The 19439-nt window shown below is 33.0% G+C and overlaps 1 protein-coding gene across 1 annotated transcript; it reads right to left on the bottom strand.

The window, feature by feature from the left end:
* Window positions 1-2676: 2676 nt before the first annotated feature.
* Window positions 2677-14319, bottom strand: LOC128172425 (plasminogen-like). The gene is made up of 4 exons (XM_052838225.1): window positions 14019-14319; window positions 5535-5771; window positions 3439-3672; window positions 2677-3131 (listed from the first exon to the last, which is right to left on the bottom strand). Exons 1-4 carry the CDS (start codon window positions 14317-14319, stop codon window positions 2884-2886), a joined length of 1020 nt encoding a protein of 339 aa, XP_052694185.1. The 3' UTR covers window positions 2677-2883.
* Between the last annotated feature and the right edge of the window lie 5120 nt (window positions 14320-19439).

Raw genomic sequence — 19439 nt, 5'->3', positions numbered from 1 at the left:
AAGGTATTTATTGTTATCGAAATATGAAGCGAAAAGTGGTGGAAGAAGAAGCTCGGGACAGAGTATAATGAATTATCCCACACATTTGATAAACACAAGAAATTAAATGAGATAACACCGTGCACTTAGCGAACCTAATTAAATTTTCTTATCCTGTATGTATTCTGACCCAAAACATTTTCATTCGTAGTGAATTTGCCCACCTCGTCTATAATTCTTATATATTTTATTACTCCTTTGTCCTTTTTTACAACAATCTCAACTCATTTGCGCATCAAAGAATAGAAAGGTACATGCAGTTTTTTTGTTTTTTTGTTTTGTTTTATTTTTGTTGTTATCTTGTGTTTTGTTTTTTTTTTCTTTCTTTTTTTTTCTTTTGTTGCTGTTGTTGTTGTTTTTTGGGAGTTTTTTTTTTATTTTCTGTTTGCTTGTTTGTTTGTATGTTTGGTTGGTTTTTTTTTTATTGAATTATGTGTATGTCTGGGATGTCAATTGCTGACAAATATCATATTGATGGCCTTAATGTCAGTGACACATAAAGAGTTCCAATAAAAAATATTAATTTTATAATTACCTTGAAAATTATCAAAATTTACATGGATATGGTTATATGTCTAGATGGTCGAGTGGCTCACTGCCAGAAGCGTATAGGTTATATTGATCTAATAATAGTGAATTTCGCTGTGCTGTAGATGTATTTATTTTTATATCAGCAATTCAAGTGTATTTTCAAGAAGATTATATAGGAAATTGCATACTGTAGTTTTTTGCTAGAAAGCTTGTCAAAGTAGTACTAAACCATTGCCAAATTCCTGGAAAAAGTTATATAATTGAGGAACATGTCGTTTGATCTAAACAACACCCCTCCCCCCCCCCCCCACCCCCCCCCCAAAAAAAATCAAATAAAACCGGTAATTTTATTTATTAAGGGACAAGCATGGGAAATCTTTATGTCAAGACCCTTCGTTATATATACTTTTAAATATGGCTGTTAAAATATTACAAAATTCATAACTTTAAATTAAAAAAAAAAATCCAAATTAACTTTGCTGTGTATTTTGTAGTTGTCAACTTCCACAGCTACTTTATAGTGTTGTTATGATCTATATCTTCTTAACTAAAAGTAGTCCCTTTGAGACATTTTTAAGGCATTTTAACGGGTTTCTTTTTTTGGGGGGGGGGGGGGGGCAGTGGTTACTATGTGTAAAACACCAAAACATTGCAACAATTTGGGTTTCCTGATTTTGGCTACATATGATACTGAGACTATCATTTTGTATTAAAACCTTCTGCTAAGATAATTTTTGCATTAAATGATTGAATAAAACCACTGTTTAGGTATCATCTTTATATCCAGGAAATAAAGTAAATCTTAATAACATCATATCATCTTCAAGAATAAGAAATACATTTTTGTAGAAAAATCAGTTATAGCAGTTTTTCGACTCTGATATCATGATAGAGATTGTAAATGTACATATATTACCCAATGTCAGTAGTTTCATAACAAATGAAACATTGTATTGACATTTATATATTCACAAAATTTCACAGTTTAATAAAATTTTATGGGTTAAAACATTTTCCATTTTTTTTTGTTATGTTAAATTTTATGAGTTTTAAACATTTAAACATTTTAAACAGTTTAAACATTATTTTAATACCGTATTCATTCCCAATGGCCACGTCCATTTTTTATTAATTGAATGATTTATATAGGTACGACAACCATTTATAAAGTGATACTTTTCATCTCAGTGTGTTAAGATTAAGCTTGAAATATATAATTTTCAATACTTTCTGGTACCTGTATGTATACATTCACAATTGTAGGTCATTCATAGTGGCGTATACCTCAAAAAATATATATGTTAGCAATTGAATTTATTTGATAATGTAGTTGAATACATGGGTGAAGAATTATTTTTTTACTGGTAACGACGCGTTTTTTAACGTAACGGTTTAATAACATTTTAGTTAGATCCTACCTTAAAATTGACATAGATCGACACACACATAACAGTGATGTCACTTTTTTGAATTGTTCGGCTTCAGCATGTTAAACAAAACTTTTTGTCCGACTTTTGACGGATACAAAATAGTCTTACAAGCTTCTCAAAAAAATATTGTGATTCTATTACTGCTGGGCGTTTTCATTGAACATTTTTATATATTTATACTTTTTCACAATAACTGTTCACATCTATATCAGCTTGATTGCATAAAATGTGACGTAAGTATAGATAAATTAGTTAAGTCACTAAAATGAACTTCAAATTAATTTTCCTTTGTTTTTCAAAACCCTTGCCTAGGTAACCGATCTTGTATTTTGCTCAAACAGTCATAAAACATAACACAAGTTCAAGAATGAATATTCCCATTTATTTAGTAAATGACTAAAACATATAATCAAAACAGAGGGTCATTCATGAATATGTAATATAGTTATAATACATGCAGTGCTGAATGCAATCATGAACCCCTATTATACACACAGATATGAAAAAAAAACATATACACAAAACACAAGATAGGGGGCGAAAAGACTAAAAAGATTATGCAACACATGTACACAAACACATGACACCCCCCCCCCCCCAACCCACTGTAAGCACATAAGAAAAACACGAGCAAGAAAAAACTCCCATGCCCACAAAAATGGTGCGGGGGGGACACCAAACAGGCCATTTTTTCAAACAGAATTAAGGGATCTCAAATACTAATAAACCGTATAGAATATATTACGTTAGAAAATAAAACATAGAGAAGAAAAAATGCATCGTTTTTATTTCTGCATTGATTAAGAACACTTATTTCATATTAAGGAGAAACATTTACATTTAAGTTCCAGTCTATATCTATCATTTTATTTGTCTGGTATAACTAGCAATGTGGAACTGGGCAGAAGTCATATCGTTGGGTGTCATTTGTCGTATAACACCAAGGACCGTTGTCCTCGTCTGGGTTTCGACAATAGTTTTCATGATCAGCCAGCTCATCAAACTGGTGTTTGTGTGGTGTTTTTGAATCCCAGCGCTGACACGGGATTCCTGTTTTTGTCACGGTTATAGTCCCGAAGTATTTTTTGCCCTTAGGGTCGTTCTTTCGAACGCATTCCAATGGACATGTCACTGTAGGGAGAAAAAAAAAACACATTCAAAATGCAATATCAATGTAGGTAAAAAAAATAAATACCAACGGAAACTATGTGATATAATTTATCCTCTATTGTATCGCTGGATCTAATTTGATCTGCTTTAAGAGTCAAAGTATTTTAACGTCAAATCAAAAGAAATGCGCAGGTCTCCATTGTTGAAGTGGTGTATACTTATATAAAGATATTACAAGTATATGGTAATCGCTCCCGTTTTGACGTGAACAAGTAAAAAACACAAAACTAAATTTCACAGAATGATACGAAAACAACAAGACCTTTACCACAATAAGGGATGTTGCAGAGCTCCCATCGCTTGTACGGATCCATAGTGTAGCACCAAGGAGCGGGCTCATTATCTATTGCCCTGCAATAGTTTTCTTGAAGACTGGTGAAGGTGTGACTATGTGGAGTTTGAGAATTCCATGCTTGACAGGTTTTCCCAGATTTTGTGACGCTAACCTTTCCTGTATATTCATAGCCTGATTTGGATCTTTTACATTCTTCTTCAACAACACCTATAAGGATAAAGTATATATATATATATATATATATATATATATATATATATATATATATATATATATATATATATATATATATATATATATATATATACATATATATATATATATATATATATAGTGAAATCCAAACAAATATCGCAGTGTCCGGTTTTTTATTAAGTTAATTTAAAAAAATGAAAGACAACACAGAAAAAATCGTTAGCGCTTTCATTAAATGTCCAGACGTTTTAAAAATAACAATAACGTTACTTGGTGACGTCTACTATTACTTATTAGGTTCATTATTGACTCACTACGGAAATATATTGGGTTGATCATTCTCAAAGACCCAACCCAATATATTTCCGTAGTGAGTCAGTAACGAACCTTATAAGTGTTTTGTTTTCCAGAGGACTATCAAGCGACATATTCATTCACAAATAGCGGTGATCTACGCAAAGCAATGTACAAGATACCTTACATCTCGTCCAATTAAACTCATTTAAACTCTTCAAAATAATCAATACCACCTTTCAAATACGCTTAAAAAATCTTTGCTTCACCCATATTACTTACAATGTTTTTTTTGCTATTTAATTTTAAACCTTTGCAGAGATTTGAGCAAATTTAGACGCTGCCATTTTGTTCTGCTCCAGACACAACAATGTGACGTCAATATTCAAAGGGCAACTACTCGAATTTAAAAATAATTCCAAAGTGCCACTACTCTAAATATTTTCATGACTTACTGAACACGATTTCTGTGTTAAATGATATGAAATATCGAGCTGAGTAGGTGAGGCGGCGGCCAATGACGGCCATATTGCCTAATATTAATCCTCACAGAACCTACACAGAGATATTTGAGGCAATTACGTGCCATGTTTAATCCAATGAAAATGTAACATTTCAGTCTGAGGGAAAACAAAATACAATGACGTCAATGTTATAATTATAGTTTTAGAGGGATATTGCAGCGTAATCTATATCGTCATTAAATGAAATATATATATACAATACAGATAAAGTTTAATTATTGCAGTCTGTTGAGAAAAGGTTTTAAAGTTTCAGTCAAATGTTTTTCTTTTTCTCTTCTTTCTGTTGCACTCTCTGTAAAAAAAGTTTATAAAAAGGAAACGCTTAAAATTGCCGGTGTCCGCATACATCAATGTGCACGCTGAATTTTATTTTCCGGTACTCTGGATCTTTAATCTGCTGTTTGTGCACCCAGATTCTTGTTCATAATGTAGTCCCTGTTTCGCCGATATAAAATATGTTTTAACAATTACATATAATGGTACATGTATATATTAATATATATAGCTGACCGCACGAAACAAAATACCATCATAGAATTCTCTGTCGACTGGGGTAAATCACCTGTAGAAACAAAACGAATGATGGAGGATACAGGAAAACATCGAAATAGTTCAAATTTACTTATCTACTAGTGATGCAAGCTTTTATTTTAATGGAGCCTGCGATTGTACTCTCTGGTCAGACTAGTACTGTGAATGTGGCAAATCACTTAAAAGTAAACCCAGGACTACGACGTAATTAGAACTTTGTTACAACACAAGGTCAGACTGCGCCATGCAGCCTAAATAGGCAATATATATAATAATTATATAATGATAACTCCAGAACAAAAAGTACATTGCTTTGATTCTTATAAACATACATTATTATGCTCTATATTAAAATATGATGATACTTTACTGATTATTCCGTCGTTGTTCTGAATAAAATTACATATGTCAACAAACTTTTTAGACAACCCTCGTATATATGGTATCCACTCTATATTGATTTTAGCATTGAAAACACAAAAAACCAATTATTTATGCAGGATACGGAAACAGCAAGATTTTTACCACAATAAGGGATGTTGCAGATTTCCCAGCGCTTGTTCGGATCTGTAGTGTAACACCAAGGAGCGGGCTCGCCATCCGGGTTCCTGCAATAGTTTTCTGGGAGATTGGTAAAGTTTTTGTGTTCATGCGGAGTTTGGGAATTCCATGCTTGACAGGTTCTGTTAGATTCTGTGACGCTAACCTTCCCTGTATATTCGTATCCTAAACTAGATCTTTTGCATTCTTCCTCACCAAGACCTAAAAGGTTAAAATACATATATGTATTGAATCTCGAATTCGAAATCCCGTATTTTGAATATCGAATCCCGAATGAATCTTTTTAGCCTTCGTACTTTTGAGCTTTGTAATTGGTTCACTTTTCAGGGCTTATATTTTAACACTATATATCTAGTGTAGTATTTTCTTTTCTGAGCTGCTCCCGATGGAAGAGTCGCACCGTTAATTATTCATAACTGGATTTATTGCATTTCTTTGTATTGCATATTTTGATAAGTATGCTGACATATTTTGAAAGCTGTTTTCCTATGGTATTCATTGTCTTCATCTTAAAAGGGCCAAATCGCTCACCGGAGCAACGGTAGACATACTAAAATCAGCTAAACATAGTCATACACAAAAAAACCCTAAATTTGGTCATATACATGTAATAGATCCTGTATGAAAGGAACACCCCTCCATATTCTTAAGTTTATCACTGAGCTCCCTTTTAATAGGATGATTTTACAGTTTAACCACATATTGAGATTTGCGGTTCTCGAGAAGATCTCGAACCATTGTCCATACATGGCTATTAATCCTTCACCATAATTTGAATCGCTTGTAAGTTGTAAGGCCCAAGCATATTGCGGGCCCAGAGTCTAAACAAATTTTAAGAATTAACAGTATGTCAAAATGCTTGCATATAAGTTCAACCATACTTAACAACACCTGAGTTTTTGTGATTTAATTTCTTCCTTTGTTGCCTAACCCTACTCCTATAGATTATGAGTTTGACAAATTTTGATCTACACTATCTGTAGTTACTAAACTTACAGTTTTTCTAAGCAAATTGTGTCTAAGAGGATGATTTTTAAAGATTTTTAAGATGTAAAAATTAGACCTTCTCCTTCACTCTACCCCTACGGATCATGATTTGCCAAATCTGAATTTACACTACCTGAGGATGCTATCACACGGGTTTTAACTTTTTTGACCACATGGTCAAGATTTTTGATATATACCGACAAATGTTCGATGATTTTAAATCATTTCCCGTCAAAATAGGGAATGACCCATCATTTGAACAAATTCAATTTCCCTTTACTTAAGGATGCTTTGTGTCAAGTTTAGTTGAGTTCTGCGCAGTGGTTCTGGAGAAATAGTGGAAAATGTAAAAAAAAAAGTATACAGACAGACAGACGGAGGGACAGAACCCGGTGGAAAAGTGATCAGACAAGCTAAATTGAGCTTTCAGCTCAGGTGAACTAAAAAAAAGATTAATGTTTCGTTGGGGCTTATCTGTTTTATCAAAGTAATTTGTTTCCATCGGAAACCTGTACCAAAGCCTGGTCCCGAAACTGATATTAAAAATAAAATCCTCCGTGGTTTTTTTGTTTATCTCTTTCTCAAAGTTATTTCAATAACACAAGTAAAACTAAAGAAAAAAAAATTAAATCACAGGTTTTCATTTTGTATACGTAAAAACGCTCCCGCCCTTCATGATAAGGACCAAGGGGGCTCTAAGGTTTTCAAATAATAACTTTTAATCATAAAATATTTTGTAATACGTTACTGAAGCAAGTATTGTTACCATGATGATATTAACTTATACAGTTCAATTGTTTACTCCCTTGTTTTGTCATAAAGGGTCACAAAGGGCGAAAAAACAATCTTTAAGCAGGTCCTTAAAGGTGGCGTAAAGGTGGCTTAAAGGAGATACAATCTTTAAGCCACCTTTAAGTCACCTTTAAGCTGAGCTTATAGGTCCTTAATGTCCAAACTTCTTTAATTCACATTTAAGCCATCTTTAAGCTACCTTTAAGCATCTTTAAGTGGCATTTACGCTCCCTTTAAGTTGTCTTTAAACCATCTTTAAGTTTCCTTTAAGTCAGGTTTGATCAAACTGAACATAAAAAACATGTATTAAATGCAAAAGCTCTTTTATAGGGAGGGGAGGGGGTGATCCGCGTGATGATATAATTTCCAAGGAAGGGGAGGGGATGTTCCAGGCGGTTTTATTTTTCGTGCCATTAAACACATATCGCTATCATCAACACCGCTCCGATGGACACAGATTGCCGTTATAAAATTCTTAATAATTTTTCAAAATTATTCAACATTATTGTAGGGGTGAGCGCAGTCTCTGTATCTAAATTTGTGTATGAAATTATATTTAATTATGTTTGTTTCCTATTATAAATTAATCGGTGAAATATCTCTCTCTCTCTCTCTCTCTCTCTCTCTCTCTCTCTCTCTCTCAGTTCATCCATCTTAAACAAAATAAAGATAATGAACCAAAACTGCATGATTTAATTTAATAATCAGTTGAAGGTATGTATTTTTTTCAATTTTAATTATTCTAGTCTAATTCTAGATCTGCTAGATACATGTTTAAGATGAAAATACTCTCAACTGCCTTTGTTATATCGGGCAGGATATTACTGCTTTGTTTGTCTAGACATAGTTTTGTTCGTTTGTGTATATCTAATTAGAGTCTATTGTTTGTCCAACTTAAGAAAAACCCCGGAACTAACACAGAATACACAAGATATACACAACAGTTGTGTCTTGTACCCAAGTGCATGTTTGTGTATATCTAGTTAGAGTCTATTGTTTGTCCAACTTACGAAAACTCCTGGAACTAACACAGAATATACAAGATATACACAACAGGTGTGTCGTGTGCCCAGGTGCAAGTCAGTGTTTCTAAAGGCGTTGAATCTTAGTATGTACGTGTGTACGATAATTCTAGTGAATAAAAGTTTATTTACATTTGTAATTCATTTTCAAAGAATTATTTCCCAACTCTGTGTTTTAAAATGTTACGTCTCCAAATTAAAGATACATGAATGTAAGAGTAAAATCTAGAGGCTAATTAATTCCTGTACCGGTGATCATAAATAGGGGTTAATTGTTTAAATATATGTATAAGAGTAAATATGTCACATACCCGGCCTGGTACATCATACAATTGTATGTACAAGTATATGTATACATCATTTGCAATTGCCACATGCAGTAAATAGGTCACCATTTATTGGTAATATTGTTTGTTATAGAATTGATAGTCTAAAAAACAAGTAAATGTTTAAACATACTGGAACGGCGCCGTTATCATGAAAACCGGGAAAATTGCGTAGAACTAAAACCCTACTAGTTTCAATGCATTTAATAAAAGAAATGATTTCATCTTCTTCCTTGCATTTCATTTAGCTGTGAATGAGATGAACGTTTATCTACTCGGTTTAAATTTATTTCCTAAATAAGCCTAACGGTTTCCATTATGGTATAATGTATTTTTTTTTCACTGAAAACCAAGTTCCGTATTTCATTCTAAATATATGCATGAATGTAATTTATAAATTAGATATGACTGATTTTTACAATTTGAATGGAAGTCAAAATCTTTACAAGTAAAAAATACACATTGAATACATTGATTCAATATCCACTGATATATAGAATATAAAAACCTCCTTAAATAGGTAAGTAGCCGTGGCGCAGAGGAAGCGAGGTGATGCTGGTAAACGAATGGTCCTGGGTTCAATCCTCGTCTTGGGCGTTACGATTATTTTTTTTTTTTCATTTTATTTTCTAGAACAAAATCCGTTTTTAAAACCTTTTCTTTCATTATCATATAGTTAATATATTTTGTTGGTAAATGTTGGAGAACTTATAGATGGTCATTCATCCTGTGTCAGAAGTATGAACTGTGGATATTCAAAATCTTAAAAATAGAGAAATATTGTGATAGCCACATTAAAAACAATATTATGAAAACTAGAGCCGAGCTCGTTGCAAAGCAACGAGTAGGTCTTCCGTCGCAATTTCGTGTCGCGAAAGGATTGTCCATCAGTCTGATTAAAACACCTCCTTCTCCTGACACTTGTCAGAGCCTGACAGACCCTGTATTGATAAAAGGTCATCTTTACACGACCATTTCTTCTTACCAATTAGAGCTTTAGAAAATTGATTGGAACTCTTCAAATGGAGACAAAAAAATTAATTCATGCCTGTTTTCTATGTAACCTCTAGATTGAGTATTGCACCACTCATTAAACAGATAAAGGCATATCTTTTGCTAAGTAGGTGTTAATTTAGATTGTATGCAAATGTGGAGGTCAAGTGGAGATAGTATCATTAAAAAACATCTTTATCTTGCATGTCGACATAATTAATAGAAAAATTACTTGCACACAAGGGGCAGATATATGCCACCATAGAGGTTGATTGACATCGACTATTTAGACACTTATTGTTTAACAACTAACCGCTGCAGGGAAACCAAATGTTACTTAATTATTTATCAATTGCTGATCTGCAGCCCGGGGGCAATATTCTGAGCTATGTGCGCTGACGCGACACGAGATTTCCGGTCGCACGTGGAGCGGATTGACTTAGCATAGACTGACCGAATAAACACACGGGTGGGAAAGTGACATACATTGAGGAGAAAAATGTACACATGTAAAAAGTCGCCAAAAATAGGTCTTCGCCACATTTTGAACAAAAAATAAAGCCCGTGCACTGTGATCATGAAAACGATAAAATCTAAACAAATCTTGTTTAAAAACTCATGTGAACATTCTAAAAATAATCACTAAATCCCGCAATTCTGGACAATTAGTTTACCGTGGCAGCCTCTACCGCCAATCGCAATTTCTCGGGCCTTTCCGGCAAGCTCGGAAAAACACTTCGAATGTATTACTTAGGCGTCCATGACAAACCCCCTTTTTATAAAACTTGATATAATTTCAACACATTTTATGATCTGTTGAGATGTGAGCTATACTTCATTAAAGGTATCAATATACACTAAAATATAACACAGAAACGACATACAAGACTTCTTGCCGATACTTATTTTAATGGGAAGCGACTCCATTTTGTATAAAATTCTAACATCCGGTGATGTTAATACATTCGAGGTGTTTTCCAAACTTGCCGGAAAGGCCAGAGAAGTTGCAATTGCCTCTACCGCATGTGTTAATTTGATATTTGATTTTTTTTTATCCTGCCTTGAACGCTTGGGGACTGTTTCATTTTCTAAATTCAGCTAAATAATGCTTCCAATTTTGAGCGCGCTCTCTCTCTCTCTCTCTCTCTCTCTCTCATTTTATGTGCAACCTTATGAAGACGTCAACTACTTTCTACGATATCTATAAAACCTCTCAGCAGTATTTAGCGGAAATATTGTGGGTAAATAAAAAAATCTTAAATTGAAACACAAGTCAATCTTACATGCACCGGTCATAATCTCGAATAAACAAATAGTTGGAATCGTACAAAATATCAATAAACATGCACGTGTGATAAAGTACATGTAGAAGAACACGAAGCTACCGCGGATCACTTGTCCACTCGCGCGGGATCCCCTTGGCTATGTTCTAGGGGTGATCATCATTTTAAGGTTTAATCTTTGTGGTTTTTCGTTGTTTATCTATAACATTATTAGAACATGTATAGTTTTTAGAACATTTTAGAATTACAAATTCACTATTGATTTATGTCTGATGATGTTTTTGATTTGGAATAATATCGGTTTTATCAATTTTTAGAGGGGCTTCTCAATTCACATTAATGTTTCATTAAATAAATTGAAGGTGAACAAACTTTAAGAACATAAAATTGAAACAGTTCTTGTATATATTTCTTGTTATTAGATAACCGCTGACCTCTAGGTAGTGCAGCCGCGACCGATTTCCTCGGCCGCGGATGAGGGATCGGATAACTTACATAAAGGTAAAACACACATAGAGAGCTCAGAACCCGGGAAGATTTACAATGTTTGCAGCATGATGACTAAACTCTAATTAATATAAGTGTTTTCCCCCTTTAATCTCACAGTTGATCTATCTGTCTGATACTGCTTCAGTTCGAGAATGGCATTGCTTTTATGATTAAACAGAACGATTTCTTATTGACACTCTATCGTTCAATTCAAATTAAGAAGAGTAAGCTTTTATGTCATTGTGTATGATTCTTGTGTTTGCGGCTAAATAAAATCACATATGACAGACGCGATTCTTGTGTATTAGATAACCGCTGAGCGCTAGGTAGTCCAGCCGCGACCTTGGCGATCGATTTTCTCGGCCGCGGGCGAGATGGGATATGTAATGACGCACACAACTAAGAATTTAGGTCGATTTGAAATGCTTGCAGTAAAATGACTAGAAGTTATTTTTTTTTAAATCTAGTTTATGTATCTTACTAGATAAGAAAAAGAACTTTTATATTTTCTCGTTTTTGTTTTTCTTAACGGTTGTCCACTATAGGACCTAAACAGAGGTGACTCCTAAAAAAAAAGGCTGTAAGAAAAACATGTACACGTATACTTTTTAGACACTTTTTCAAATAAATCAAAGCATCCCGTATATGGTGGTACACTTTCAGCTGTTAATTTATGTACGTTATGCGCACGAAGACGATTCGCTTACTTGCCAAATGAATACAGGTACATGTTAACAAGACAAGCTTTTTACACTCATATTACGCATTACCGGTACAAAATAATTTTGTAACGACATTGATAACACAATAATGAACAACTTTTCTATCGACAGCTATAGGAAATATTAACCATTTTTGAGTTATAAAGCGATAACTTTTAAGGGCTCTAGACCCCTAATTTAATGGGCCAGCCCTTTTTCAATGGTGTCAAGTGAAAGCCCTTGAAATTTTGCACATATTTTGTTCCTATATGTGTTTAGAGAAAATTTTAAACTAAAGAGCTACATAACAAAAACACTACCAAAAATCAGCATTTTTTGAAACACAAATTCAAATTAATTTTTTGAAAACTTTAAAGGAGGAAAATTGTAAAAACAAAACTCAGAGGACAACGTTCAAACTCTATATTTTTAAGATTTGTGACTTTGTAACACATGCTGTTAGCGGTTTCAGAGCCTTTTCGTGCACAAGAATGCCTATATTTTGGGGGAAAAGGGGAATTACTCAATTGTAACTACCAATAAGCTCTGAAAATTTGAACTTTATAGGACAACAAACAAGCAAGATATTTGAGTTTTAAAAAACGTCTAGAAGAAAAAAAAAGAATAAAAAGAATTAGCATCAGAATCAGTTCAACGTCTTCCGTTGAAAACGGAAAACCTTAATAAAGAGCTGGAAACAGTACGAAGTCATAATTTTTTGTTACATGGTCACTAAAGGAGTTCTAGGAACTGTCCCTAAAACATTCTTTTTCCAGATATCTCGAGAGCGACATACAGTTTAGGAATACTTGTTGGACAAAATCTCTAATTAAACAACATTAAAAGGGGGCTTGTCCTTCAAATTAGTGACCTAGAGTACGCTATAATCTAATAAACAATGCCTTTTACTGTTGAATATTTTATAATACGTCATACTCATCCTAATGTTTTATTACCTATCAGAAACAATAATTTACTCTTTTTTTTACGAGAAACATGTATGGGGTAAAGAAGCCAAAGGTCTGAATATTTGATACATGTATTCAATATCTCAAATTGGAGAAATGTTTTGAAAACCAATATTGAAGAGTAAAAATTCAAATTGATGTGCCTACATGTAACAATATACATACACAACTTTTTTTGTGCATTGTCCCTAAAAGGAATTGCAAGGATGGCCCCTCTAACGTTCTTTTCCAGATATCTCGGAAACGCTACATATTTTCTTACACTAATTAAACAAAATGTGTTGTATTTGATGCAATAGTAAAGGAGTTTGTCTATCCAATAAGGGACCGAAAAGACTCTAAGGTCTTAAAATTCTAGCTTTTAACTGTGGAATATATTCTAATACGTCGAATAAGCAACACTTGCATCATTGTTCACAGTAACAATTTTTATTTGAGCAATACAATTGTTTAATCATATGCTGAGTATTTAGAGATTTTTAGAGGTCACGTAGATTTTCAGAGGTCATGTAGGAGTCCAAAGTTTTGATCTTTGATATGTCAAAATAGAGAAAAAATTCTTGAATATTGAAATGAACTTCTTCTTCGATTAATGGCCGATTGACCCTTAAGTTGTGGTACTCAGAAGGGTCTTAAGTGTTTCATTACTTTCTCTGATATTTATGCAAAAAGTAATGGCCATTAAAATAAATAATACAAACCATCTACAAATCATATTTGAATCTTGTTCTCGCTAAATATTTATATCTTATACTTGAACTAAATTGTTTGATATCATCCTTCTGACACAATTATACATATTTTTATTTTATTCGTTTCAAACTCGTTTCTCTCTCTCTCTCTCTCTCTCTCTCTCTCTCTCTAAAAAAGTAAAAAAAGGTACTTACGATACGAAAGGCTATTGTACAGTTGCCATCCAATTTTAGTTACTGTCTTATTTAAGATATGACATGTATTATATGTGAGGCACAATCCTGCATCATGGTTAAAGCTAAAAGTCTTGCATCCAAAACCACAGAACATGGCACATCTTGCAAGAGAGTCCGCGGGCTTGGTGTCAATTGGATCCAAAATAGACATTTTGTTTTCAAACACTGGTATGGCTTCATAATATTGCAGCACTAAGTTCGCTGAGGATAATGTAAAATGCAACAACAATCTCAATATATCAAATGCTCGGATTTTCATTTTTCGTAATTGATAGAATAAGTCCGTATGTCACAATGGCTTCACTTATGTATATATTTTTAAATGTTTTGAACTCGCTTTGCTACCTGCTATGGCATTTGAATTTGTGACTGAAAGATTTTTCGTTCTTCTTTTTAATAATAATGTAAATTGATGCTGAAATAAAGAATGTCATAATATCGGATAAATGAATATTGATAAGTATCTAGAATATCGCTCGTTCGAAAGGTCGTAAATATTTCAAAAGCATTGAGACGTATTACAAAGTATAACTGAGTGATATTGTTTATGATATTGAATTCGATTTTTGTATTGAAAAGACAGCCAAAAGCATTAATCACTATTTAATTTCAAAGAATATATTAATTATTTAACATTTTACTTCATTCTGACTTCAACATTGTGGTGTTTTCGTCAGTTGAAATCTATAAAAAAGATGCAAATTTTGATAACGCTATTGTAATTATTTATTATACAAACACAGCTTATCCCAGATAAAAGAAATATTTTTAATTGTTATTATAATAATGTGCATTCAATTTTGAAGATCCATTCAGTGATTATTATTCTTTTTTTCACCACTGCGCATTGTAATAATAAATAACGCATATGGAAAATTAAAAAAACCAAACAAGAAACAGTAAAGAAATAATTTTTAAAAAAATCAAACAAAAACAAAACAATTCAACACTTTGAGATTGTGTTTGAAAGTTTTCGTTTTGAATTTTTACCACAATATTTGCATCCACCTTATGTTTTCCTCCCTCTTTTTTAAAAAGACAAGTATGAATCATTTTTTCGATAAAACTAACGGACTAAAATTACACGAGTTCTTACAACGCTATCGATCAATCAAAACTATAAGCAGCCGTGACGGACCAGGCGACCTAACGTCAAACTCAAATTTACAAAGACAGAAAGAATGATAATTATTGAATCTAGCGTTGAGATTTATTTAAAATAATTTGGTGATTTTTATTCACTCTCAATAATATATATCTACGGTACCGATCAAACCACAACCTAAAAAAAAGTAAACCCAAACTAAACCTTGGGTTAACATTCTGGGTTTGCTCTGGGATTACTCCGGGTTCACTAGAGTGGACCCAGAGTATTCCAGAGTGGACACAGGGGATAAACCTCGATCAGAAGTATACCCCTGAAAGCAAACGCTGCCTTTGTATTCGGAATATACAAGGGGTGGAAATCACAGGCAGTAGGATGATAAGATAAAATACAGTAGGCATGTTCACGAAGCTGTCTTAGGACTATGGTGTGTCGTAAGTACATCTTAGGATATGTCTTAGTCTTAAGTCTGTTTCTCGAAGCTCTCCTAAATTTAGGAACCGCCGTAACTTTGTCCTAACTTTAGGACAACACCTACCTTGTCCTAAGACCATCCTTAAGCTATAAAATCAAGTTTTTAAGGATATTGGGATGTTGTGAAGCCTTTTCTTAAGACCGGTATAATAAAGCAATATTTTCCACTGTTCCAGCATTTTCGACAAACATCAAATTCCTAATCCGGGAGGGGGGCATAGTCATTTATTCTATCATGTGTGTTCATTTTAACAAAATGACGTGGAGGGGGACCCCAAACTCTCACCACTTCCCCGTTACTACATGCCTGCCTGGGAGCTGACAAATTTTTTAGAATTTTTTTTGCAAATACTATCTCTGTTTGACGAATGAAAATTATTCACTTATATTTTTTATCTGCACTGTACACTTAATGCGTTACATCCATTGTTTTGATTTTAATAATTTTTGATAATAATTATTTGAATGTCCTTTGCTAAAAAGTAAATTTACATCGGGTTATATAAGCCATGCGTGATCATTCCTAATTTTTATCACTTTATTCTGAAAACAAAACAATCTTTAAAAAAAATTGTAATGTTGAATGAACTGTATTTATATATTTTCGAAATATATTACAACTTATTTCTTATTCAACATGTTCGTGTATTCTATATATTGCAGATTAAAGGGAAATTGGCTGTGTTTGTAATGGTACATGTGTTTCCTTATGTAACGTTTCAAATTCTATAAAAATCGCGAGTTTATGTATATTACATATACTTGAATGACAAGATTCTCCAATGTTAATTATTTAATGACAATACACACGTGTTGTTTACATAATTATCTGTTTGTAAGCCAATTCTGTCCTAATACATATTTTCTTTAAAAAAAAGAAGAAGAACAGTTATTTGACTTTTTTGGGGCGTGTGATATTTTTTTATTTCAACATTGTATTTTTTTTTGGAAGGGGGGGGGGGTGTTTCATTTAAAAACAAAAACAAAAACAAACTAAACTGTTATTGGTCACTGATATATATTTAGGTAAATGTAAATTTTTAAAATGTATACATAAAAATTACTGGTTTTAGGCCTATTAAGTTAACTACCGAGACGTACAATTTTCTGGCAAAATGTTTAATGATGCATCCCTCACAAGTCTCTCAAATTCGATCTGAATGAATAAATGTGAAAAATAAGAATGGTTGTAGAAGGTTAGGATATCCTAACTTAAGATGTTCCTAAGTTACCGTCGAGCTACATCTTAAGACGTGTCCTAAGTTGATCTTAGGATGCTCCTAACTTTTTTCCTAAGTCATATCTTAGGAATACACTTAGGTCATATCTTAGGAAAGTTTCGTGAACATGCCTGCAGGTCTGCTTCACACTTCAGTGCGTACAGTTGACTTCCAAAGCAATTCCTGAGTAAACCCCAAGTAAATCTCGAGTGCACCCAAATTTTCAAAACGTAAACCCGACGTAAACCTCAAAAGTAAACGCTGGATGTTAAGTTGGGGTTTACTCTAGTGTTCGGTTGGGTCTGGTCGGTTTTGTAAAGAATATACAAGGATAAAGATAAGTGTTACTTAATCAGGTATTCTATCAATTCTTATACCGCTGTTTTATTGAAATGAGATTACAAATTTTCACAGACTTGTGAACAATTGCTATATCAATACAATTCATATTATATTTCATATTATATATTTTTTTTAAACGAGAACTTTTCAGACGTTTCTTCATTCAACTCAGCATTGGAAAATAAAATGAACAAGAGAAAAGCTGTCAATGTGACAGCAAACCGTACCCTATATGCAACATTTTGCCAAGAAATGACTAAGTTCAAAAGCTGGTATTTTTTTCATAAGTTATCAGAAATCAAAATCCTAGCAATATGCACACTTCTGATATATGTACAATTGATCTGCAAAAGAACAACTTCCTATCTTGAGAACTGTAGGAGGAGTTATCCATACAATGAGGGTACCCTATATGCAATATTTTGCCAAAAAATGACTAAGTTCAAAAGCTGGTATTTTTTTCATAAATCATCAGAAATCAAAATCCTAGCAATATGCACACCTCTGATATATGTACAATTGATCTGCAAAAGAACAACTTCCTATCTTAAACACTGTAGGAGGAGTTATCCGTACAATGAGGGTACCCTTTTGGCAGCCGCACGCCCACCCGCCCGCCATTTTCACCATTTTAATAACCGGATTTTTCCGTTGGAAAACCCGGTTAAAAACGCTTTAAAAAATACCATTGAAATGTAAATTTTTGTAAATTTTTGTTTTAATTTACACTTTATTACATCTAATTTTTTTATAGATAAATTTAATTTCTTGCTTCAAATTACATACAAGACACAATGAAGAAATTTATCAGGTTAAAGGTAGTACAGTTTAAAGTTAAATACAAACTACTTAATTTATCCTAATTCTAATTTGTTTTCAAAGCCGAGTTTTTATTTTCCGTTTCACTGCCTAGTATAAAGTCCTCTTCTTCTTTCATCGCTGTAGCACATTAGTGTGGAATACCTCTGTTCGCTTTTCTTCATTCATTATACCGGTCTCCTAAGGGTTCATAATTTGCTAGTTAACAATGACCAACATTTTAAAGGTGATTTGAAAGAGAGCATGGTGTATGTGTAAGGCGTGTCTTTTTTTAATCAAGCCATTTAAACACCCTATGAATGTACCCAAAAAAGGAAATCGCCTTATTGTGTTTGCTATGATAACAGGGTTTTAAACATTTCGTCAATAAGCTAATATTGACATTTTCTATTTTATCATCAATTTAGATTTTATTTCCGTTAAAAAATACATTAAAACAAGATTAAAACGACTGAAAACGAAGGGCATTCATCGAAAAAAAGAAATTCATGCAAATTACACAGTTGCACAGCGTAAACATATTAATACTGTAACAGTGGTCGGTTAGTTCCCACTTTAACTATCTCGGATGATCATGAAATACTATAGATCATAATCAATAAATAACAGCAACACTGATTCAGATGTTAAAATGACTAACAATTATTTTATGATACGATATTTGATGAATTAAAACAAATAACAAAATTATTTAAGTATACACAACAAAATGCACAGGGAATGTAGTGGATAACTAAAGATATTTACTTATGATAGATTCGTTGATTCGGACTTTATAAAATAAATAATAAACATGTCTGGACGACAATAAATAAATATAAAAGGAGACAAACTCCTAAAGACGTCCGTTACAAAAGAAGAAAAACTACCGAATGTTCCAGGGAGCGGAGAGGAAACGCCCGGTTCTCAGACAGCACCGATTGCCAATAATAACCGCGCACTTCGTCCAAGAACCAAGAGAGATAACTATAACCACAAAATACAACTCCACTTAATTAGCATAACAGTTTTCATGCGAGGATACATTTTTTTTAATGTCGCCCTATCCATTAACAATAGTCCTGTAGATTAAAGGGAAATAATTTATTTTTTGTATCAACAATGAATCAAGTAATTTTCATCTATCTTTACAATAACTTTTCCTCTAAAATAATTCGATATGGTCAAAAAAATAGCCATAGCTATCCCATGCTCTTAGACGAAACATGATTCAAGAAAAAGTTTTCTATGGAAACAAGTGTTCTTTTTTCGTCCTTGATACTACCACAATCATTGCTTTTTTGGTTTGCTGTCATTCAATTTTCATTGTATTTGTTAAACCGACGAAAATCATTCATTTTAACGGCGCACGTAGGCAAAATTAACGTATTATAAATGTTAAGAAAATTTTGCGGAAAATAGTTTTTTAATACTTAGCGA

Source organism: Crassostrea angulata, chromosome 2, assembly GCF_025612915.1.
Source record: "Crassostrea angulata isolate pt1a10 chromosome 2, ASM2561291v2, whole genome shotgun sequence".
Taxonomy (NCBI): Eukaryota; Metazoa; Mollusca; class Bivalvia; order Ostreida; family Ostreidae; genus Magallana; species Magallana angulata.
The sequence above is the reverse complement of the archived record's forward strand: the minus strand, read 5'-3'. Positions and strand labels throughout refer to the sequence as shown.

Bases quoted from the DNA above. Each gene is read 5' to 3' on its own strand.
- LOC128172425 (XM_052838225.1), bottom strand. From the start codon at position 14,319: ATGAAAATCCGAGCATTTGATATATTGAGATTGTTGTTGCATTTTACA. The intron at 5,772-14,018 runs GTAAGTACCTTT...TTAACCTTTTAG, and splicing joins GTACAATAGCCTTTCGTATC to GTCTTGGTGAGGAAGAATGC. The intron at 3,132-3,438 runs GTAAAGGTCTTG...TTCTCCCTACAG, and splicing joins CTGCAACATCCCTTATTGTG to TGACATGTCCATTGGAATGC.